We start from the raw sequence: 23,250 nt of genomic DNA on the forward strand, positions 1-23,250 counted from the left end.
AATTCATTCCTTTTCCTTGGTGAGCGAGAAAAGGAGTCCAAGACAGGTAGCTCGGCGGCAGCAGGTTGAAGACGAGTTGATGTTACTTGGTGGGTGGTTATGACCATGGGTATTTGATTAGTGGTAGACCGGCGAATATCCCGTGCACCGAGCCTGTTGCTCTCAAACTATTAGCGCTTTTTTCTTCTCTTGTTGTAATAGACGTTTCCTCAGCAGAGTGCCAGTCCCGGAGGAGCCGATGCCCTTGTCTACATAGTTGTGGAGGGTCCAATAGAGGCTGCCGACAGTTTTGGCGGAGGTCCAAACGCACACAAGTCATAGGTTGGGGGAGCGCCACCTCCGCAAAGAGGTTACAGGTCTGGAGGCGCAGATGCCTGATGGAAGCGGCTTAGAGACGAGGGTATGTCCATGCCCGTTGGTCAGTCCTTGTGCAAGTTCCCGGGTCAGCCAACTGCCGTCCGGAGAAAAGGCGCAGGAGGGTGGACTAGCTGGGCTTCGAAGCGGTCGCCTCGTAGAGACAACATCTTGTCCTCATTTTCAAACTGCTACGAGGGAAGTGAATCGGCCGTAGGGTCAAGGAGAGACGTGAGGTGTGAAGAGAGGCAAACCCGACAAACTGCTCCTAATTTTCTAGATTCGGAATCTCAGTCTTTGAACCTCGGCATGCAATTCAGTGGCCAGTGGCTGATGATCATTGCCGGCGCCCCAGTCACGGCTCTCCAAGTCAATTTATTTGACCCTCAAACTCTGCCCACTCTTACAGCTGCCATGTTCATACTTTGAGGAAGAGAATCGGACCATCCCCTCAAGACCCCTCTGTTGCGCATGGACATTCAATCTTCCCCTGTTGTTGATTGAGTGGACATGGACAGTCTCGAACATGAATTCGAGCATCCTAAGAAACGCCGGCGGCGTGAAGTTGAACGGAAACCGCTAAGCGTTCGACTGGCATTTGACGACACAGTCAAGACCCATGCTGCCCTGATATCCCAGGGACTTTGGTCGAAATTGACGGGCGGTACTAATGGTATGACGGACTCACTTCGAGTCCTCCCAAGCTGATACGAAGGAGCATGCTGACGAGGATCTATAGATGCACATAACTCGACGAACAACCTGTTCATTGCCCTCACTCCTTCGTCCCCTCTCCATACCGAGCTGCAAGATTCTACATGGACTATTCTCCCAGTAAAACTCCGCGAGCCACAATCTTCGACAGACGGCTTGGAACAGGCCGACATCATCAAGCTTTCCCCAAACTCCTCTGCGTGTCAATCGATCCTCAAGACCTACGCGACAATCGACCGAGATCGACATCCGGGGCATGTTCCCAAGTCAATCGAGATTCGGACAATCACCACGAGACCTCTTACACTAGAAACCATCTATGTTTCCGTTGAGAAGGGCATGCTTGAGAAAATCGATGACATCCAGGCCAAGTTTGGTGGAGGTTTTCAATATGGAAGGCATGTGAAGGTTGACAGGAAGTCCTCGACGCCCAATGGTGTGTTGCAGAATGTGCCTCCAATTACCGGTCGACTAGCATCGCTTGTCCGAGATGCGCTTTCTCAATTACCTGTGGTTCATTCTGGAGATGTCTTTCCTCTACCACTGCCGGCCCATCCCATCACTCATGTTCGACCACCTCCCGCCATTGTGGTCGAATGTGAGCCGGTGTCTCAAGGAAAGATCTCTGCAAAGACCAAGATCGTTCTGATTCAGACAGGTTCGTCACAAGAGAAGGCTCTTTCGAAATTGGCACCCGTTCAACCGATAATCGAAGAGTCGCTGGAAGATACCGCCGAGGACACCTCGAATGATCAGTTTTATTCGGCGGCCGAGGATAGACAGACGGAAACAGGATCAGACGACGACGATGACTTGTCTGACGAAGAATCGGGTACTGACTCAGCCCATGAGGAAAGCGACGAAGATTCCGACTCGATGGACGATATGATTTCGCTTAGCGCACCTGGGCTGCCACCACAACAGGCTGGAACGTTATCGGCCATGACTGCAGCAACTCCAAGACCTGGTGGGAAAAGAGCTACAGGCACGCATACCCCCGGCTCCCTCTACTCGAGCTTCACGTCTGTGACGGCAAGGGGTGGCAGCCGCCCGGGCAAGGTGTTCCGCACCGAGGCCCTCCTTCGCAAAGTTCCGATAGAGCTGATGCACCCTCAGCCCAGTCTCGAGGATGATGAGGAGTCATTTGTCTTTATTGACACCAGCACGCTTGCCAAAATTGGGTGTTTTTCCGGCGATTGGGTTCGAATAGAGGTCGCCAGAAATGTGAGCGCTCAAGGGTTCCCGCACTCGGCCCTTCGAGGTCTCGGTGGATTTGTAGAAGAAGAGTCTGACTGGCGAACGGTCAAGGTGTTTGGTCTTTCGGGGCTGGCAAATTTGCAGCCACGTTACGCTGTTGACAAGACCGGTGATCGGAGGTCGAGCTTTTCGCAGAGGGACCTCCTGTTGCCGTTCTCACCAGTGGTCTATCTTTCTCCCGTCCTTTTGGCCAATCTCGCGAATGCACAGTACGTCAAGCTCGGAGCTTTGCCTACACCTCCCCGGCACGATCTCAAATCAATCCATCCACCACGGTCCAGTACGTTCAAATCCCCGCCAATTGCGAAGGAGGTCGTTCTGTCGAAGATCGCCGACCCGACGACGACGAATCCCGCTTTCCAGCCCACTTTATTCTCATCCCTGCAATATCACCTCCAAAGCAAAAAGCGCGTTCTAAAGAAAGGTGATCTCATTGCGGTGCCGATAGACCAGGAGTTGGCGAAGGCTCTCACGTCTCAAGCAGGTTCAGATGAGACGCCGAGTGAAGATGAGACCATCAAACGACTCAACACTCCCGAGACCGTGGGCAACTCGCGATTTGCCATTGCATGGTTTTCTGTGCAACAAATCCACACTGAACAGGCGGGCACTCAAACCGAAGAGGAGCAAGGCATATGGGGCGGAGCTGTGACCCTTGACAGTCTACAAACAAGGGCCTCCCAAAGTGGCACAACCATCCAATCAGTCTCACACCTCACAGAGATCTGGACCCGTTACTGGATTGGCATCAGTAAACTGCCACAGCAGAACGTACACCGAGTCGACCACGTTCCTACGGCAACAGATATACCGTCCCTGGACAAACTTCCATTAGAGACACGTTTGTCTGGGTTGATCTCCGCTGCGGTCAGCAACCGTGCTATCAGTCTGGGGCTTCCACCCCTTGTCATATTGTTATACTCTACCCAACGACAAATCGGCAAATCGTACATTGCGGAATCTGCGTGCTCAGCTATCGGCGTACACGTCTTTCCCATTTCCGCACACGATCTGTTGTCTGAGAATGCCTCTACCACAGGAGGTGGTGATACCAAGACCGAAGCATTGCTACGTACCAGAGCTGAACGGGCACTCACAGGGGGTGCTCAACAGACAGCCTTGCTCATCCAGCACATTGATGCTCTGACTGCGGATAGAATGGTGCCTGTGTTACAGGAGATCATTTCAGAGTCTCGTGTGCTAATCGCGACCACCTCCAAAATCGATGACATTCCTGCCGGAATCCGCAGTCTATTCTCTCATGAACTGGAGGTAACAGCACCAGATGAAAAAGCCAGAGAACTCATCCTTCGCAACGCGTGCGTTTCTCTCTCAACACCGCTGTCGCCCACTGTCAATCTGAAATCAATTGCTCTTCAGACCGCGGCGTTGGTGGCTGGTGACCTGCTCGATGTCGTGAATCGAGCTTTGCTTGCACGGTCGACTCGTCTGTTGTCACTGGCAGAGTCCCAAAGCTGTGATATTTCCGACATTTCCATCTCTGGAGGCCAAACAGCCACGCATCTACTCCCTAGTGACTTCACTCGCGCCATTGCCGCTGCACGATCGAGTTTCTCGGATGCCATCGGAGCTCCCAAGATCCCAACCGTCACGTGGCAAGATGTCGGAGGGCTCTCGTCGCAGAAGGACGCCATTATGGAAACAATTTCTTTGCCTCTCACCCATCCCGAACTATTTGCCAATGGCATCCGAAAGCGGTCAGGTATCTTGTTTTACGGACCTCCAGGAACCGGGAAGACTTTGCTGGCAAAGGCAATTGCTACCGAGTTCAGTCTCAACTTCTTCAGCGTCAAAGGCCCTGAGTTGCTGAATATGTATATTGGTGAATCGGAAGCTAATGTCCGCCGGGTTTTCCAACGTGCTAGGGATGCTCGTCCGTGTGTGGTCTTTTTCGATGAGCTGGATTCGGTGGCACCAAAACGTGGAAACCAAGGTGACAGCGGTGGTGTTATGGATCGGATTGTATCCCAGCTCCTTGCCGAGCTCGATGGAATGTCAAGTGGCGGCGGAGGGGATGAAGACGGGGACTCTAAATCAACGTCAAACGGCGGCGGTGTCTTTGTTATCGGCGCAACGAACAGACCAGACCTTCTCGACCCAGCACTTCTCCGACCGGGCCGGTTCGACAAGATGCTATATCTCGGTGTGGCCGACTCGCACGACCAGCAGGTTACGATATTGAAAGCGCTAACAAGAAACTTTACCCTGGCTCCAGATGTCGACCTCTTGAGCGTCGCACGCCGGTTGCCTTTCACCTATACCGGTGCGGACCTCTATGCATTGTGCAGTGATGCCATGCTCAAGGCGATTACGCGGAAGACGCGATCCGTGGACGAGAAGGTGCAACAGATCAGTAAGGCCCGTGGTGAAGACATCAGCACCGGGTACTTCTTCGATCATTTGGCCACTGAGGAGGATGTACAGGTCGTTGTAGGCGAAGAAGATTTCATGGCAGCTCAGAACGAGTTGGTGGGTAGTGTGAGCAAGAAAGAACTGGAACATTTTGAGAGGATCCGCAAGCTGTTCGAGGAACAAGACATCACTGTGACACCGTCCACCAACGGCGAGAAGGGCCGTGATCCTTCGACTTTGCCTCTACGTTCCCCACCAGCGCCACAGCCGACTCCTCAAGCAAGACCGGAACCTCTTGCAAAGGACCAAACTCGAGCCCCTCCGCTGCAGCTCAAGGACAAGGGCAAGGGCAAACAGAAGGAGGTCAACACGTTGAACTCGAATCACACGCCACCGCTGATTTCTCCGACCCATCTCTTACAATCTAACAAGACTGTACCACGGATCGGCAATCCCGACTCTGGCAACTCGTCCGACGCAGACAATTCTGACTTTGGGTTCAGCATGAGACCGACCCATATGAACGGAAGTGCGACGATGAATGGAACAGGGACATCTGTCGAAAACAAGGGCAAAGGCAAAATGAGGGAGTTGGCTCCAGAAGCATTGACAGATGGATTTGTGGATGGTGTTGAGGGGGACGACGAAGGGCTATACGATGATTGAACCTGAGCATGACCGTGCAATGGGTTTGCATTTGTTGTCCTTATACACTGCATGCTGGTGAGGCAGCTCGACGCCCATAACGCTGGTAGCGGACGCCCCTGAGGGAGGGAATATACTGGGACAACTGCCAGATGAACAGGCACTGAACGATTTATATATTATTGGGCATGAAAAGCTACATGTCTGGATCTTGATCTAGATATACTTTTATTTGTGTCGTTTCTACAACCGACTGTCTTTTTTCAATTTTTCCTCATTCCATGTCCTCAGATGTAGATGGGCTCATTAGTGGTGGGTATGTGCATATACTCTGCGCCTCATGAGATGTAACTGAGGGATGACAATACACCTACCTACCTGTTGTCTGTCCGTCTTCTACTGCGGTACTGTATCACTACGAGTAGAACTTCGACGCTGCTCTGCCTTTATCCCATCTCGAGTACTGTCTGTGTTTGTTGGTCTTTTCTGTTCTCTTCCATCACCACCACCACCACCACCACCACCCTTCATCTTTCCCTTTCGACCATTAATAGTTCTATGGAGAGGGTTCTTGATTCTTTCCTCTTTTGTGACTTTCTCTTTTCTTTTCCAAGCACTGTCGCTCTCAATGCATCGGCGATCCTCTCCTTGTTCTCTTTCCATCTTCCACATCTCCTACTACCATGGATAAGAGACGAATAAGGATACCGGGTTCTTGCCCTTCTCTTTCTTTTGTCCCTTGCTCTTTTCCTCCCCATTTTCCCCCTTTCGCTGGTTCTTCGTCGTTAGTGGGCGTTGACGATTGAGGCTCTCCGGGTTGGTTGATCTCTACGTCGAACGAGACGTATGCTCGATGTATGTGCATGTATACCTACCTACCTACCTACCCAGGTCTCTACCTTGAAGACATTGTAAAACCCTCCCGTAGAGATCCCCCATGGAGCCTGACCCCGAATCCGACCCAGACAGAACACCGCGACGAAAGCCAGCCAGCCATCCTGGATACACTACCCAGAGTCCGCTTACACGAGTAACTACCTGGTAGGGGACTTGGATGAAATCGCTTTCTCCCTCCCTTTCTCTCGCTAGTACGAGTACAGACATACATCCCCAGTAAGCACCGACTAACTCACCTTTCGCACCGCGCCTGTATATGTATGTGTATGTATGTGTATGTACTCGAGGGTCATGTTCATTGAAGAGGTGCACATTGACCCAGCCATCAAACATGAGTCCAAATCATGAGACTCTCCCTCCACCACCTTCCTCTTTCCCTCTCTTCTTTCTTCTTTCATCTCTCACCTTTTGAGCTTCTCATTCTCGTCTCCCGCCTGTCCCCACTTTTTTTCTTCTTATTTTTCCTCTTGTTGACTACTAGATACCAACTACCAGGTAAGTAAGTAAATTAATCAAACGAGGTCCCCTCCTTCTTCCTCCTAAAAGACCCCGGTCCCAGGCGTAGCGCGCACCGTTTCTTCTAGAAAAGTCACGCCGCATGTCTGACATGCAAGTTTCAGGGAGAAAAGTGGACCGGCACCATCAAAGGCCAGAGAGTGCGCAATCCTCGGTTGCTGAAACAGGCGTCGCTACGGAGGATTTGTTTAAATTGGGCAAAGAGATCTAGGGCCCTCCCCTCGACTACCCCTGGTCGAGGACCTAAATGCTGGTAGAAGAAGAATACCTCGTAGGTACTGAGCTTCGAAGACGGGTAGGGGACTCGCAGCAAAGAGATTTGCTCCTTGTCCTCATCGAAACGATCACTTCGTCTGCTTAGCTACCCTCTCCATCCAAAGACGATACAAATGTCCTGTATGTGAATTCGAGGTCCCGGTGACGGCAGACTCCAAGAACCCCAGTCAGGATATAACATATAAAAGTCAACGGGACAACGACCCCCAACATGCCCTCTATGGTGCTCCACAAATGAGAAATTGACAAACTCCCACAGTCGTGATCCTTTCGTGGTCTTGCTCAACATGCCCTGCCTGGTGCGCCAGGTGTATCAAAACGTTGTTATTATCAATTATGTTTTCTTGATGCCTGCACGGCGCGTCCATCATTGAGTATTCGTCCTACTCTTGCTCCCTGCCTTTTCTCGCGTATCAAATATACTCAGTCTGGCCAGCAGATCTTTGTTGCGCTCCCCGATTATATAAATACATAAGAATGAATAGAAAAGAATTTTGGCAACCAGGCGTCCGGATGAGGAAAACAGGTCGGATTCGAAATCGCACACACAGAGAATTAAGCCACTCCTGTCCGTTCGTACTGCGCATGGGTATCATGTACACATGTATCTGCCGCTTTCTATAGTCGTAGCTCATGGTGTGAAAATGTCTGGGTGTTCGTCGTACATAGGGTTCGAAGATGGATATGGGAAAAAGTAGGAAGACATGGGCGTGTATCAATGGCTATGTGTCGGTATAGCTTCATCGTATGCGACAATTAGGCAGACTGAGGGCCCGAGGGTTGATTGTCCTGCTGCGTACCTGGTTGTGGCTCAAGATGTGGGCTCGATATCTGCTGTACATCTCGAGCAACGGAGGTAGTTGGTTGAGCACGTTCTGGTCTCGCAAGAAGTCGATCAGAAGGGCTCTGGGCCGCGTCTGTACTCCTTCCGTCACCCGAATCGTCTCCAGGAGACCTAGAAAGAGCCGGACGCGTTGACTCTCCCTCGTCACGCTGGCGTTTTGACCGTCTTTTTCCGCTCGATGTTTCTTCCCTAGGTGTAAGCTGCTGCAAGCGCGGAGTCTGCATAAAGGGTGATGTTGTGGCAACAGCTTCGGAAAGCGAGCTGGGCGTTTCAGACGGTCTCGATTTCTTTGCTGGCCTCCTCTTCGGCTCGTAAGTCTGCCCAGCCTCTGCAAGCTTGCGATCGCGTTCTTCCACTTCTTCTTTCGTCGGACGACCTCGTTTCCTGCGCTTTTCCCCCGGCGGCTCAGGTTGAATGAAGGTGCGCAAGATCCGGAACGGTTCCCCATTTGTTGTCGGAGGAATAGGCGAGTCTGTCGAACGAGGAGGACGAGGCTGAATGGGTCGTTGTGTTGACGGGGCCAAATCTGGTTCCGACACTGCCCTCACCTCCGGAGGATGCGGCGCAAGTTGTTGCTGAGGGAAGCCTGGCACTCCCGTCGTTGGGAAGGGGCGGTATTGACTACGCAAGAAATTGTACATTTGGTGGCATGCGTTAGGAGTGCGGCCTACACGAGGGTCAGCGCATGACTATGGATTTCGCGACCAGGCAGGGGGGACAGTGAATGCCAGTTTGAAAGGGGGTTTCCCGGCGACCATCTTGTCGAGTTCGCGGCAGGCAGCATTTCTCTTCCTTCTTGAGGTCTACATACCTGCTGGCAGTGCAACATCGTCCCATCTGGGTTGTATATTGCCATTTTCGATGGCGCGCACCAAAAATGACGGTACATCCTGCCCAGCACTCTGAATAATGTTGGTCAACAAGACGATTTGCTCCGAAATTGTCCATGGTTGGTTGAACAAATTGGACATTGGGAAGGGTGAGGGCGGAGCGCAAGCTGAGTTTTGCAAGGGACGGGATGCATGTGACTGTCATCAAGCGGCGCAATAGTGACCGGCATATAGGGAGGATTGGTTCCGCAGCGCGCACTGTTCATCCAAATCCCGAGTGTTAGAGCAGAATTGCGCTGGACCCCGACTGAGGGTGTACAGAGAGCGGAAAGGACAAAGTCAGTGGGTGACTTTGGCCCGGAGGTTGTAAGAGACCTTTTAAGAGTTGTAGATTGGTCACCCATTCAAGCAATAAGGCAGAACAAAAATTCCAGGACGCTGGGACAGAAGGCCTTGGTGGTCTGGTGGTCCCTCTGCCTCGAGGCCAGTGAGCCAGGCGCAGAAGGGGCATCATTCCAAGTTAGCCATTATTTTGGGAAGAGCAACTTGGGCTTTGAGTAGTCTAGCGATTGTCAGTGGCAGATGATCAGGAGCCGCGGGTCGACCAATGTTGGCCGCAGCTGCAAGACATGCAACGGCGCGTTGTGAGTGGCCGGGAGGTGGCCATCTGCGCGTGAGAGCAAGGGAATTAGAGTACGGAGTAGCATGTCTGAGGGAAGGTTCCCGTACGGCGTAAGGGAGGTTCGGTGGTAATTCAGTTTTCGACAGATGCTAGATGCTGGATGCTGGTCAGCCCGGGTTGGTCAAGTGGTGCTGTTGCTGGCTGGCGCCATGAGTCGCGGAGCCCGCCTTGCCTTTGTTCGCTCAGACTGCGCCTGATGAGGTCTGGGTCCTTGCCCATTCTTCTGCTAAAGCTGCAAACTCTTGACAAGCTATGCAGCAGGCTAGGCTCCGTCGAGCGGCCCAGGTGGATGCAGGCGTAAAAGGGTAGGGACGAGATGCAGGTAACAATCAGTAGGGGTGGGAACAAGTGGGAGAATCCTGTCTCTCGTGCAGCAATCCAGTGCTGTTCAGGTTAGCCCAGCCATGTCTTGGGTGTGTTTGGGTTGCTGCTTGACAAGATTAAATGCCCCCCATCAGTTCTCAACTGGGAGTTCGCAGTCTTCGGCAAGCTGCAGCGCAGTCTCCGCGCCCCTGCAGCATGCCGAAAATTGATGTCCTTTTTTCCCGCCCGACAATCTCAAAGGTTGCAGGAGGTATTGGCAGAATCAAAATGGCGCGCATCCCTCGATACTTGCTCCTGAGGAAGCCATAGCGTGGTTCGATCAGCGGGCTTTGGGACTTTTTGATAGACGAGAGTGGATGCGGCTTCCGGGCAGTCCGCAAATCAGCGAACTTGCCGTCGTGGGCGCCCGAGGTCGAATAGGGAGGCCCAAAGCGGTGTTGGGGGCTCAACGAACCGCCGAATCAGGTGCCATATGACGCCTAAGCTTCGAAAGTCCCGGGGGTGACGCTTCGCCATCCTCACCCATCCGACCAACCATCCTCAGCATCTTAAATCTCAATCACAACTGCCTCGTGGCCGGGCGTCCAACAATGGCACGGCGAATAAATGGATCCTTTGCGACATCGCAGCCTTGCCTATCGCGACTGGCTCCGAATCAACCCAACTCACCCATGGGGCGGAACGCAGTTGATGTCGAAGGAAGGCAATCCTGGCCTGAAATTGCGAAGCGAACGTTTGAAAAGAGAAGGACTTCTCCGAAACACACCCATAGCTCAACTCCATGGGCGCCGGAGTCACGATGACCTTTCCGTCCTCGCTATATCACTTCTCCGCTGACTTCCACCTTCGCCCAAATCCTCTGCGCGACGGGTTACTCTTATATAGGCGGCGCCGCTGTCTTTCTGACCGCTACTTGTTGCGAGTATCGGATCGGATCTGCCAAAACACGCCAACGCAACAATGACGGAAGTTGGGCAGATGTGCAGAGCCACGTTGCGCCGTACGAGAGCTCTCCTTCTCTGACCTCGGGAAGCTAAACAAATATTCGCCTCACTTTTAGTGAGCAGTTACATGCACTCATCATTGCGCTAATCTCGTCATCTTAGTTCTCGCTGCATCAATTCTTCGTCAGGTGCTGTCCATTGTCCCGCTCACGGCATGTATCCGGCTCTTCAACTCGATGAAGAATGGCCCTACCGAGCAGCAGATCGCGGGTAATTAGTCGTCGCTTCGCCTGCCTTCCAGTCTTACCTTTACACGTGGCAGTGATGCTACCTCTGGACCTGGCTCGATCTAAGAGAAAGAGGAAATTCATCGCCCATTTCGAGGCACCTACAGCTAAAGGCAAGTTCTGCCCCATCTGAATCTATCGTCCTATGTCGCCGATACAATCAATGTTTTGTGGGTCTCCTTAGCCGTCAAAGGTAATGAAGGCCTCAGGTTCTGGGTCCGAAGACTTGCAAGAGACCTCAATGGCTCCTCATCGACAAGGGAGGATCGTCGGCTTTACTTTTGGGCGCGCCGCCGTCTAGAGGATCCCTTCCAAGGATTTGCTCGTGGGAATTTGGTGGGACGCAGCTTGACTCTGTGAGATCACTGATTTGGGCCATGCATGATTGCGCGCAGTGCACCCGGGAGTCCAGACAAGAAGGTCGTCGCACGTGGCTGATGGTGCATGTCGAGTGACTGGTTTCATCTGTCCTCTTCGTCATGTTATTGGCTGGTCAGAGACGACATTGGCATATCTATCAAGAGTTTCGAAGATGGATTGTCTCCTGTCCCTGGACACACTCCCACAGAAAGCCTTCACTGACTGTCAGGCCGACAGTGACCGCCCTCCCTTGAAGATGACTATTTCTTGACTACTTCTTGAACGTCTGGTATTGGCAGGATCCCATCGCCCTGTGTCCGGTTGAGTTCGTTTGTCGAAGCTGTTGCCTCATCCTTTATAGCCACCTTAGTTGCATTACACAATCCCATTTCTTATTTTGAGACTTGCCTCATTGTTTTGAGATAGGCCTCCGAGCTGGCAAGTATCTCGACTGAGTGTGTCGAGATTGCTATCTCGGCCCCTTCGCATCGAAGAGCTGATGCACCTAGTCATAGATTTCCACGTTATGTTAAGTTGGTATTGCAATTGAGTTGTGGCCTGGGTGGTATTGATTTGTCGATCGGGGTGCGGCAAATAATGTTCTTGTCTCTGAACCGCGAGACGGAACTTGGATCAATGGATAAGGGTGGTTGTGATCGCAACTACACCTCTACCTTGTTCCCTAGCGCATTTCCCTGGTAGTCGAGACGGCACACAACACCTCTACCGCCACATATTGGTATCTTGTTAGACCTCTTTGTTATTGTTGCGCAATTCCGTAAGAGAGGTTGCAAAACGAAACTGAGAACGAAAAAGAGAATGCAATTGATGTGCCTGCACGTGACGTGGTCATTGAGGGCCATTCCATCTTTCCAGCATTTACTCACCATGATTGGTTGAATACCCCAGATGTTGATTTGGGTGGTCCAGTTTGGCGACAAGATCTCTAGAGATACTTTCTCTAACCACCTCCTGTCGAGCACGGAAAACTGGTCGGGATGTCGAATGCGGCGCTTAATCCTCCCTCGGTGGTAGTGAACACCGCCAGCAACAGACAACAAGTCCCGCTGAGGGACTACCTAAACGCACGAATCGCGCCGTTCTTAAAGAAGGCCATCACAGAGAGCTTGAACGCTGAGTACGTGCATTGCGATGTCCCTGCATGGATGACAACCTCTGCGCTGGACATGTACAGTAGCTAATTCGTGTTTGCGCAACAGAGCAGAGTTCCCCCTCCAGTGGCTGGGAGAATGCCTGATCCACCAGTCCATACTATACGAAGGGAACACGGACAGGACAAATATTCGCGAACGATTTCTGTACAAGTTCGAAGATCCCAAACCACAAGAGCCGGCAGACACGTCGGCCGCCGCGCCAGCACCAGCATCGGCGCCAGTACCTGAACCCGCACCAGCGCCTGAATCTGAACCCGCACCAGCGCCTGAATCTGAACCCGCACCAGCGCCTGAATCTGAACCTGCGCCAGCACCTGCATCTCCGCGTCGATCACCATCGGCGCAACCAGAGCCCACGTCCATCCCGTCACAAGAGCCTCCCCGCATACAACCCGAGATTACCATGAATGAAGCCATCGACGCTAGTGCAGAACAGCAGCAACCTCCCCAGCCAACTGCAGAGGATGCTGCGCCGCAAGCCGCATCGGTAACAGAAGAGCCTGCTGTCAACGGAGTCAAGGACGAGGGAGAGGCGAGAGAGGGAGAAGGAGCCAGAAACGTCGATGTCGACACTGAGATGGGAGGCACATCGTGATCAAAAGCAACTTTGAGGTCTAGGTCGCATAGTGTCGATCGATGTTTACACATTTATGCTTGGGTTGGAGTCCGGCAGGAATGGTCATCTTGGTTTTGGAATATAAAATCTGATACCCTCCAGCTATTTACGTATGGCATGAGAAAGAATCTAGTATTACGTGTGGAAAAAACAACAACGTTTCAAATGAACATGGAATGAGGCGAACATGAGTGCTGGTGACTGCGCAAGGCTACCTCTTGCGACCTCGAATAGCGGGAGATTGTGACACCATCATCGCCTGTGGTAAGCCCCGTCCTTCCTTTTGCAGGCTGGATCATCAGAGAATTCCTAGACAAACCCTGCTTGCATAATATTAGTTCCCATTCTTGATCAAAGAGCGAAAATGCAGTAGGCAGTGTAGAGGATTTGAGAAATCAGAAGTCCATTTAGATCATCGAAGAGAACCCTGCTGGGCTTCTCTTCTGACATAAGAGGTACCAGAAATTATAGAAATTCAAAGTGTTTGTCATCATGCAAGCTTGTAGAGACGGTGTGAAATCAACTTTACAACGTACCTTGAGATTGCTCAGCGACACCAATGAGTAGGGTCGCCTTCGGTGTTCATGTTGAGGCACGCGATGATTGGTTCCAGAGGGTCAAGGACTGCATCAGATGATAGTCACAGTACTCGAATATACTGTAACAACTCCTGTGAAAACTTTCCAAGTCAATGATGGGAGATAATATGAGATTCGGAGACCCAGTTCAGCAAACTTGACTTATAGCCGCCAAGATTTCGCAGGTCTTGGCGGGCCCACCACACAACTCGGAGCCAGTGCATCTGCAAACCTGCACTGTACAACTTTCTTCAGATCCAAGTCGTTCCCTCTTCCACTGCGACAGCTCTCAATACACAGTCAACATGGGTCGTCTTCACAGCAAAGGCAAAGGCATCAGCGCCTCGGCGATCCCCTACTCGCGCTCTGTGCCCACCTGGTTCAAATCCACCCCGGAGACTGTGGTTGACAACATCTGCAAACTCGCACGGAAGGGTGCGACTCCGTCGCAAATCGGTGTTGTGCTGAGAGATAGCCATGGTGTCGCGCAAGTCAAAGTCGTCACTGGTTAGTTTTCTACAAGATTCATCTCCGGTGGCCTATCGTGGCTGGTTGCGCGGCTGCAATTGACTGATTTTGTGCTTGCAGGTAACAAGATTCTGAGAATCCTGAAGTCGAACGGTATGCACGCACCTCGATTAACCTCGGTGTGAGAAACGAAGAAGAAAATAAAGAAGCCGTCGGCTCAAATTATCACTACCCATCTTTGGGAACATTACCCTCAACATTGCCTCTGAAATTGGTCCTGTGAGACTGACAGAGTGACACTATACAGGCCTGGCACCAGAAATACCCGAGGACCTCTACTTCTTGATCAAAAAGGTGTGTATACCTCAACACAAGCGCCGACTGGACCATTTGTCCTGCCATGAACTTGGCTAATCTGGATCATTTATTTCCACAGGCTGTCGCCGTCCGCAAGCACCTTGAGCGCAACCGAAAGGACAAGGACTCCAAATTTCGACTCATCTTGATCGAGTCTAGAATCCACCGTCTGAGCAGATACTACAAGACTGTCGGTGTCCTCCAACCAAACTGGAAATACGAGAGCGCCACGGCAAGCACCATGGTGGCATAGTCTTAGCAAGGCGAGGACGGGGATCATGGAAGTGAAAATCTATCGAAGGAAGTCAAGAGGACAAGTGGCGCTGCTAAAACTCTTCAACGGATTGCAGTGTATTAGCAAACACACTCAGGGATCTGGATTGGGGGTCATTGCGAGAGCTTCCTCACGAGGCCTCGAAAAGCTAAGACGAGACACGCGCAAGAGGGCTTGGAGGTGAAAGGGTTTTGTAGCAGAGCTCGTCGATCAACCAATCGTGCCGATGTCTGATCCAGTGTAATAGATCCAGCGTCAGCTGCCTGATTACACACCTGGCTCATGGTACAATTTCACGTCTTTTCACTTCATTAGACCTCTGTTGACCCGACCTTCCAACTTTGTGCTTCATATTACGAATTAACCAATCACAGTTTCTCAGCAGGCCAAGCAGTGTCTGCGAAGTTGGGCCCGACAGTTCTTGAATGAGGCGGGCAACGCATGAGAAGATTCGCCATCGGACAGCGTAAGGACATGCCAGCCCACCAGACAATACCATTTGATTTTGAACGGCATCCAACATACAACATGCATACAATGCAGAACCGCTCATGGTAAACCAGAGCTATGATACATGCAGTTGAACACAATAACCGGGACATCGCTTTACCGCAAATGTACATGTGGAGTTCAAGTGATGCTGACAGAATGTACCGAGCACCTGGGGTATCGTGAATGCACCAGAAAAACGCCTCCGTGATGCCGCTGAACCGTGCGTGACAGAGACCACCGCAACAGCATTCTAGTCTCAGCCGCCCTGACTGATCCCGCCCGTCTGTTGCAAGGCAGAAACCTGCCTGCGCAGGTCAAGCCAAAAGTCCTTTCCGCCAGACATGGCTCCAGCTTCCAAGAGTTAATAGTTATCTTCTCAGGAGCGGGACTCTCCTTACGCTTGGCGCCCCATGGGCTCTGCGGGTTTGCGGGTTGCGCTTTTGTGTCCAACTTGTAAAGAGGCGCCTTAGCCTCGTAACCTTGCTTCAACATTGCCTCGACAACGTCGGAATTGAAACCTGCGATGGGCACATGATCATCTTGTGGTGGGAGGGTTGTCGTGGAACCGTTTTGAATATTGTCAGAGGACCTGCTCAGGTTTGAGCCTGCCTTTCCACCTCTTCTGCTTTGATATGTGCTAGAACTACCATCTCTAGATGCTGCAGAGGCGGAAGTAGACTGTCGCTGCTGGTGGGAGTTCGCACCTCGGGGATCGTTTCCTCGTCGTCCAGGGCGGTTCCTGATATTACAGTTCATCTTTGTAAGCATGCATGCAACCACAGACGGACTGATAACAGAACAGTGGAGACGTAGACAGGTTGGAAAGACATCATACTCACTCTTCAATGGCATTCATCAGGGAAGCGGCAGAAAACGAAATGAGTGAACCGTAACTGCCAGTGTTCTTAAGAAAATGGCGAACTCTGGATGCGCAGGGCAATTGCATCCCGCAGATACGATGCCAAGCCCTTTGTGGATCCAAACTGTCGGGCCTGCGAGTCGCGCTTAACCGAATCGACTGGGAGATCGCCATCTTGAAGCGACGACACTCAAAAAGCACCTCAACACACTGTGACTACGGGACATCCTCCAGGACATCATACATTGCCCCAGGCCGACCTCATTATACATACTACTACTTGCGCGTTCCACTAGCGCTGTCGTAATCAGACTGAATGGCTACTCACACACGCGAAAACGACCCGAAGCCTGCCTGCGCCTCCTAGTTGCGGCTTGATCACAACCAGTCGCGTCGACTGCCGTCCACTGTGCGCCCAGGATGGGGCCTCTGAGATCTGTGCAGGCAAGAACACGTCCGCGGAGAGAAGTCAAGAAGGTGTCAAAGGACTTCAACAATTCGGACGAGGAAGATCTCGCGGATTTCCAAGACGCAGAGCCTCCCTCGAAACGCATCCGCACGTCGCGCCGGGCCCAGCCCTCCCTTAAATGGACACCAGGAGGTCGAGGAGGCGGCGGTAGACATGTTGATCACGAGAGCACCCCTTCTACCACGAGGACACCTAACGCAGACGAAGAATACGCGCTTCCGCGTACGCGCACGAGACAAAGTCGCAACCCCAAGAAGACGATGATATCCACACCCCGATACTCAGCCAGAAGTAGAAACAGAGGCGGCGCACGACCCCGATACAGTACAGCAGCCGCGGCCTCCGCCGCCGTGACACATGGAGATGGGTACAAGCCTCGAGAAGAACGAGGGTGGGAAGAGTTCCATCCTGATCTCGACCTGGATGCGGACTTTGCTGTGTTACCTTCGGAAGAAATAGACGGACTGGTGAAAAAGTCTACAGTTGATGGATCTAGCCAAGGCGCTCTGACACCGACGGAGGGCGAAAGTCCTGCTCTCGGAATTTCCACACCTTTGAAGCGACGACCTGGAAGGCCACATCGTACCCAGAATTCGATGGTCAATGCTCTTCTGACTCCCGAAGTCCCCAGATTCGTGCCTATGCCAGGACCAAATCCGCGAGAACGACTGACCTTACCCAAACCCTCATATCGAGAACTTGATCCATTCTTATCCTATGAATTAAACAAGGATATTGCCCAAGTTGACTTCGTGGACAAGTCAATGGCAAATGTTGGGTATCAGGAGAGTGAGATCTTCCTGCGGCCAGAACGGACGCTGATAAGACAGATGGAAGGATCGGCGGAAGAAGACCTCGATCTCAGTCCGGACCTCATGACGCACGGAGAGAATTCTGCTATTGGCAGTACGGGCGTCGGACGAGTCGAGTATGATATGGATGAACAAGATGTCAAGTGGCTCGAGGCTTTCAATAAAGGGAGGACCAAAGACGGCGTTCAGATTATCAAGCCCGCCATTTTCGAGATTACAATGACCAAGATCGAAAAAGAATGGCATGCTTTAGAAAAGAGAATACCGAAACCCAATCCCAAGGCGCCACAGACTCAGCGGCCACGGTCGAGTTCCGCTGCTGCAGTGAATGGTGAGCCTGCCGGAGAAGAGCCTGACAGCAAATGCGCCATATGCGACGACGGAGACTGTGAGAATGCCAATGCGATAGTGTTCTGCGACGGCTGTGATCTCGCCGTGCATCAAGAGTGCTATGGTGTGCCCTATATCCCCGAAGGACAGTGGTTGTGCAGGAAATGCCAACTTGTGGGAAACTCTCGACCGAGCTGCATCTTCTGCCCCAATGAGGGCGGCGCTTTCAAGCAAACCAACAATTCAAAATGGGCACATTTGTTCTGTGCCTTCTGGATCCCGGAAGTCACAATTGGCAACCCATCGTTGATGGAACCTATTACCGATGTTGAGAAGGTTCCCACCAGTCGTTGGAAACTCACTTGCTACATCTGCAAACAGGAGATGGGGGCGAGCATTCAGTGCAGTGACGGCCGTTGTTACGAGCCATTTCATCTAACTTGTGCTCGCCAAGCTGGACTTTTCTTGCAAATGAAGACCGGTGGTGGACAGAATACCCTGATGGAACCGTCGCAGCTCAAGGCATATTGCCACAAGCACACGCCCAGTGACTGGAAACGCCAGCACCACACTGACAAAGCGTATGAAGAGGCGGTCAAGTATTTCAAAGAACATTTTCGTGGGCAAATTTGGGCAGACAGTCGTGCATCTGCCTTGGCGATTCATGATATCCAAGATCCGCCTGCCACAGACAAGGGCCATCTGAAAGTGACTCTGACTAACAAGAAGGGACAAAAGCAGAAGACGGTCTGGCGGCTTCCTTCAGGTGCTCCTGTTATCCCTGAGGTCATTCTTAAGTCCATCGAGGAGTCTCTGGTAAGGTTCACTGTGCAGAAGAAGAAGGAGTATGTTTCTGAAATTTGTAAATACTGGACTCTGAAACGCGAAGCTCGCAGAGGCGCTGCCCTTCTGAAGCGATTACAGTTACAGATGGATACATTCAGCTCTTTCGAGGTGACACGACGCGATTACAAGGCTCAAGGTGCGGCTGGTCGTGCGCGACTGGAGCGTCGTATTGAGTTTGCCGAGAGGTTGGCAAAGGATATGGATCGGATCGTGCAGCTATGCAATTTGATCAAAGAACGCGAAGCCTCAAAGCTGGAAGAGGCCCGTCTGTTGAAGGAAGTCGTCGACATCGTCTACTTCCCTGTCGCACACCTCCTAGAGCCCATCATTGAGAAAGCACTCAAGTAAGTCTACTATCTCATCGCACCAGCTTCGATGCTAACAAACTCTAGACTTGACAGAGGTCTGTTCCGTCCTGGTCTTCTCGAATTGAAAAGCAAGGTCCTCAGGAAAGAGCATACCTCGATAGCAAGCTTTTCCAATGATGTGGTGCAGGTGATCAATTCGCAGTTCGGCAACAGCGCAGGAAGCATTTCAGAATTGATCTCCCTGGTTAGTGGCCGAGCTGAAGACATGAAACCTGAAGACCGGGACCGACGTACGCTCGCAAGACGAATTGTCAAGGGTATTGAACCAATGATCGAAGATGCTACTCGAAAAGAAGCTGAACTGCACGGGCGACCATACGCTGAGCAGATTAGGGAGATGGATGAAGCCCTCCTCTCCCGACGAGGCTCGTTGGCACAGTCTGCGGAAACCCCGGTCATTGATTCAGTCGAACTGAAACACGAGGTTGGGATCGCTAGTCCAGCAGAGGCCGGTGTTGAAATGGTCGATGTTACAACTACTGTGCAAGAATTCAGTCGTGTTGAGAAAACGCTCAAAAACGCAGCAAGGTCTGCCGCACAAGACGATTCGCTCAAGCATAACAGTCTCGAGATGGCATCTCACCTGGTCTCGGCAAATACCCCGCCAGCGTCCACGAATGGATTTAGGCATGAGTCCCATACAAACGGAATTGCGGCCGCGGAACAAGTACAACAAGTGGAGCCACCTACACCTCCCATGAGTTTGGAAGGCCACTCTCAAAGTCTCCAATCCGAGGGCGGCATTCCTTGGTACGTTGCTCAATTTGATCCAGAAGGCACAACCATCTTTGAAGAACGCTGGACAGGACCAGAAGTGTTACGCGAAATGAGTGAAGAGCTCAGTGAGATGGATGAAGACGAGCTCCAGGGACTGGGTGCCGGCGATGACATTGTCAGACACACTATTGATGCTCCGGTTGATGGCGAGATCACAGACTCAAAGAATGAGGAAGCTACGGCAAAGAAAAGGATCCTCAGAAGCAAACGAACCAAAGCCCCTGATTGGGGCGCGAGGTCTTTCCGGAACAGAAGATGATATAGGAAGGGTTGTTGTTGGACTGCATGCCTCGGCTTCGCTTACGCTATTCCCATTCCCTGGGCCACATTCTCCGGGCGATCCCTTCGCTATTGTATTCACTAGTAAATCAGGTATATTAACCCTCTAAACTTGAGTCCTCAGAGAACACAGTAATGATCAAATGAATTTCTTTGTAGTATCATTAAACAAGGAAAGGCGGCGATGGATCCGAGAGCCTCCAACTATACGGCACTCCATTAGCTTACCGAGTGGCGCATGGCCATGGGTGAGATTGAGTCTGCCTTTGGTGGACGATGCACCAGTGTCATCGTTCAATGCATGTAGCATTTGAGTTATCTGGCACCACTTTGCCTGAATCGCACCAAAATCCGCGAGTCGCAAGGCTGAAGGCTGGGTCGTAAGGCTGAAGTTTGGTTTTTTTGCGGATTAAAAATTTGCCTGCTCCGACATGCTTCTCAACTAGGCAACTTTACCTTGGCGATGAGTGCGCGTGTCCTCTAGCGATTTTTTGCTTTCGCCTCACTCTTCATCGTAGCCTTACAAACAATCCACTCCCCAGCTGCAACCATCAGCTCCCTTCATCATCGCGCCCACTTCCTCTCATATCTTGACTACTTCTGAGCACTCTCGCTTCCCAGATCCTATTGAAAGTGCAACAGAAGCCCTCAAGACGAGATCCGCAGTTACATTAACTACAAACAAACCCCCTTTTGCTCAATCCCTTTTCCCAGTCTGACACCATGGCCGACTTTGAGGATTCTGCTGCTCGCTATGAAGGTATGCTTGTATCTGTCAGACGACTTCTATAAGGCGTTCTTTCTGACCTTTTCTAGATGACCGCGGGTATGAACGTCGCGACCGATCTGCTTCGCCTCGGGGAGATCGTGATGACCGCAACCGCAGTCGATCACCAAATGGGCGTGACAGAGCGTAAGCGTCATCTCCCTTGCACTCTCTCGAATCTCTCTGACCGTTGCTTATCTAGGCCACCCCCTCCATCTGACACTCGCATGAAAGACGCCGATGATGAATCCCTGAACAATGGCTCCAATCTCTTCGTGACTGGAATTCACCCCCGTCTCACTGAAGCCGATGTCTCCCGCCTGTTCGAGAAGTATGGCGATGTCGAAAGCTGCTCAATCATGTTGGACCCCCATACCAAAGAATCTCGAGGATTCGGGTTCGTCAAAATGGTTTCCAACGAACAAGCAGAGGCTGCCAAGGAAGGCTTGCAAGGCGAGGTTGTTGAAGGTCGCGTCCTGAGCATCGAGAAGGCTCGGCGTGCCCGTCCTCGTACTCCCACTCCAGGGAAATACTTCGGCCCTCCCAAGCGTGGTAAGTAGGATCCTGACATTGGGCACAACGTACTGATTTTGAACAGGCGACTTCCGTGGCCCACCTCGTGGTGGATACCGCGATCGCTATGACGACCGTCGGGGAGGTTATTCGGGCCGACGTGACGATTACCGTGGCGGCGACTATCGTGGTGAATACCGTGGTGACTACCGTGGTGGTTCTCGATATGACGACTATGAAAGACGCGGTTACGGAGGTGGCGGCAGCAGACGCGAACGCGACGAAGGCTACGGCGGCCGCGGCATTGATCGATACGAGGGTAGGCGCGAAGAGGGAGGCTACAGCGGCGGCGGTAGCGGCACGCGTGGTGATCGACGTGGCTACTATGACCGCAACGACGAACGTAGCTACCCTCCTGCTACACGCGATGAAGCCCCTCGTGAGTATGCAGGTGGTCGAGACTATGCGCGTGAAGATCGTTATGCCAGCAGGTAAGCGGATGGACGAAAGGGGACCTGGCTTTCGCCCCATTCCCTTACGAAATTGTGGAATTCCAGCCTTCTAGCCGTGGAATCCGAATCCCTCCATGTATTTGGGATATGCAGACTGCTAGCTCCGGCGACACAACACCACCCTGTTGTTTTCAAGTCAGAATGGTTAATGGTCGACTTCATTCGGCGCAGCGGGAACACGGTTATGGACTGGGCAACGGCGACAAAAGCAAAGCCACAGTTGCTCTTTATTGACGACTGGGGTGTCGACATGTATCACAACGATTTCGACTGGGGCTTTTTTTCTCGTACTCGACTGATTCATCATAATCTTGTTGCGGCAGTCATTTCAGCACACTTTTCCTTCCGCGCACCTTGCTTCAGCCTCGATAGTTCGCCTTTTCCGCCAAAGAATCGGCGTCAAGATCCGACTGACATGCTTGCCTTACGCAAACTTCAATCCAAAATAAACCCAGAAGATGACTCGCCCTGCGCCGTATATACACAGCATGATCCACACACCAGTAGTTTCACCCAGCAAGTCTAACCAGCCATTGTCAACTCTGCGCCGTCATTCCGTCATGCCAATGCCACACTGAACTTGCAGTGGTCCAGGCGATCAACAGCACAGCCCATCGACAACCAGAAGGACACTTGCTCGACATGTAAACATCACCCATCCTCATTGCATACGCCCAACAGCCATATTGCTCTGAACAGGTAAGTCGAACATGGCAGCCGTCACATCGCGGCGAAAAGACGATGTTGTACGAGCCTGGCTATTGATTATGTTTTCCCTGCCGGGTGGCAAGTCGAACTCAATACATATTGAGACGAACGTTCATGTGGCTGTCAATCGCTGTCACAGCTGTGTCATACTTTGCCTAAAGCCCATTACGGTGCTTCGGTTTGTGCCTTATGCTTCAGGGCTTACCTGGAACGACAGGTGAAGATGCTAAATCGAAGAAACTGCAAAGGTGGGTTCTCACGGAAACTACAATTACTCACAGAGCAATAAGGTAAGGCACGATTCTCGGGGACCAAATAATGGCTACCTTGTAGCTCGAAGACGCGCTGTCACTACATACGGTGAGTTTAGAGTCACGGTGGGTATACACCTGAACTAGGACATCCAAGGTCTGTACCTGGCTGAATGAACATGCTGGCCTGGATCCTCCTGCGTGCCTTCCAAGCCACAGCACCTTCATTGTCCACGGTCATATGCACCTTGAGGTCAAGCAGTGAGCTATATACTGGTCTTCCGTCATCACCAGCAAGGGTCGTCCTTTCTGTACTGGTTCTCTCATATACCTCGCCCGTTTCCTACGAATCCCGCAGCCCAACTCGTCCTGTGGGCAACTCTAGATGCGGGTGAAGCGGCAATCGATCATTCGCGGACAGCATCAAATGGATTTCTTCAAAACCAGCCACATCGTGAATATCATGTGGTCTCCCGCATCAGCACCATTTCTATCAC

General features: G+C 51.9%; 6 protein-coding genes across 6 annotated transcripts; 5 read left to right on the forward strand and 1 right to left on the reverse strand.

Annotated features, from left to right (window-relative positions):
* Positions 1 to 864: 864 nt before the first annotated feature.
* Z517_02624 (uncharacterized protein) lies at positions 865 to 5,364 on the forward strand (the record flags this gene model as incomplete). The annotated part of the gene is made up of 2 exons (XM_013431733.1): positions 865 to 1,027; positions 1,094 to 5,364. 2 exons carry the CDS (start codon positions 865 to 867, stop codon positions 5,362 to 5,364), a joined length of 4,434 nt encoding a protein of 1,477 aa, XP_013287187.1.
* Positions 5,365 to 7,788: 2,424 nt separating this feature from the next.
* Z517_02625 (uncharacterized protein) lies at positions 7,789 to 8,847 on the reverse strand (the record flags this gene model as incomplete). The annotated part of the gene is made up of 2 exons (XM_013431734.1): positions 7,789 to 8,543; positions 8,688 to 8,847. 2 exons carry the CDS (start codon positions 8,845 to 8,847, stop codon positions 7,789 to 7,791), a joined length of 915 nt encoding a protein of 304 aa, XP_013287188.1.
* Positions 8,848 to 12,301: 3,454 nt separating this feature from the next.
* On the forward strand, positions 12,302 to 13,073 carry Z517_02626 (uncharacterized protein; the record flags this gene model as incomplete). Its single annotated transcript, XM_013431735.1, has 2 exons — positions 12,302 to 12,441; positions 12,524 to 13,073. 2 exons carry the CDS (start codon positions 12,302 to 12,304, stop codon positions 13,071 to 13,073), a joined length of 690 nt encoding a protein of 229 aa, XP_013287189.1.
* A 904-nt stretch (positions 13,074 to 13,977) lies between these two features.
* Z517_02627 (40S ribosomal protein S13) lies at positions 13,978 to 14,750 on the forward strand (the record flags this gene model as incomplete). Its single annotated transcript, XM_013431736.1, has 4 exons — positions 13,978 to 14,179; positions 14,261 to 14,293; positions 14,448 to 14,494; positions 14,577 to 14,750. The coding sequence occupies 4 exons, from the start codon at positions 13,978 to 13,980 to the stop codon at positions 14,748 to 14,750; spliced, it is 456 nt and encodes a 151-aa protein (XP_013287190.1).
* Positions 14,751 to 16,542: 1,792 nt separating this feature from the next.
* On the forward strand, positions 16,543 to 19,983 carry Z517_02628 (uncharacterized protein; the record flags this gene model as incomplete). The annotated part of the gene is made up of 2 exons (XM_013431737.1): positions 16,543 to 18,923; positions 18,972 to 19,983. The coding sequence occupies 2 exons, from the start codon at positions 16,543 to 16,545 to the stop codon at positions 19,981 to 19,983; spliced, it is 3,393 nt and encodes a 1,130-aa protein (XP_013287191.1).
* Positions 19,984 to 20,726: 743 nt separating this feature from the next.
* Positions 20,727 to 21,777, forward strand: Z517_02629 (uncharacterized protein; the record flags this gene model as incomplete). The annotated part of the gene is made up of 4 exons (XM_013431738.1): positions 20,727 to 20,763; positions 20,820 to 20,916; positions 20,972 to 21,321; positions 21,368 to 21,777. The coding sequence occupies 4 exons, from the start codon at positions 20,727 to 20,729 to the stop codon at positions 21,775 to 21,777; spliced, it is 894 nt and encodes a 297-aa protein (XP_013287192.1).
* Between the last annotated feature and the right edge of the window lie 1,473 nt (positions 21,778 to 23,250).

This window comes from Fonsecaea pedrosoi (assembly GCF_000835455.1).
Source record: "Fonsecaea pedrosoi CBS 271.37 unplaced genomic scaffold supercont1.2, whole genome shotgun sequence".
In the NCBI taxonomy this organism is placed as follows: Eukaryota; Fungi; Ascomycota; class Eurotiomycetes; order Chaetothyriales; family Herpotrichiellaceae; genus Fonsecaea; species Fonsecaea pedrosoi.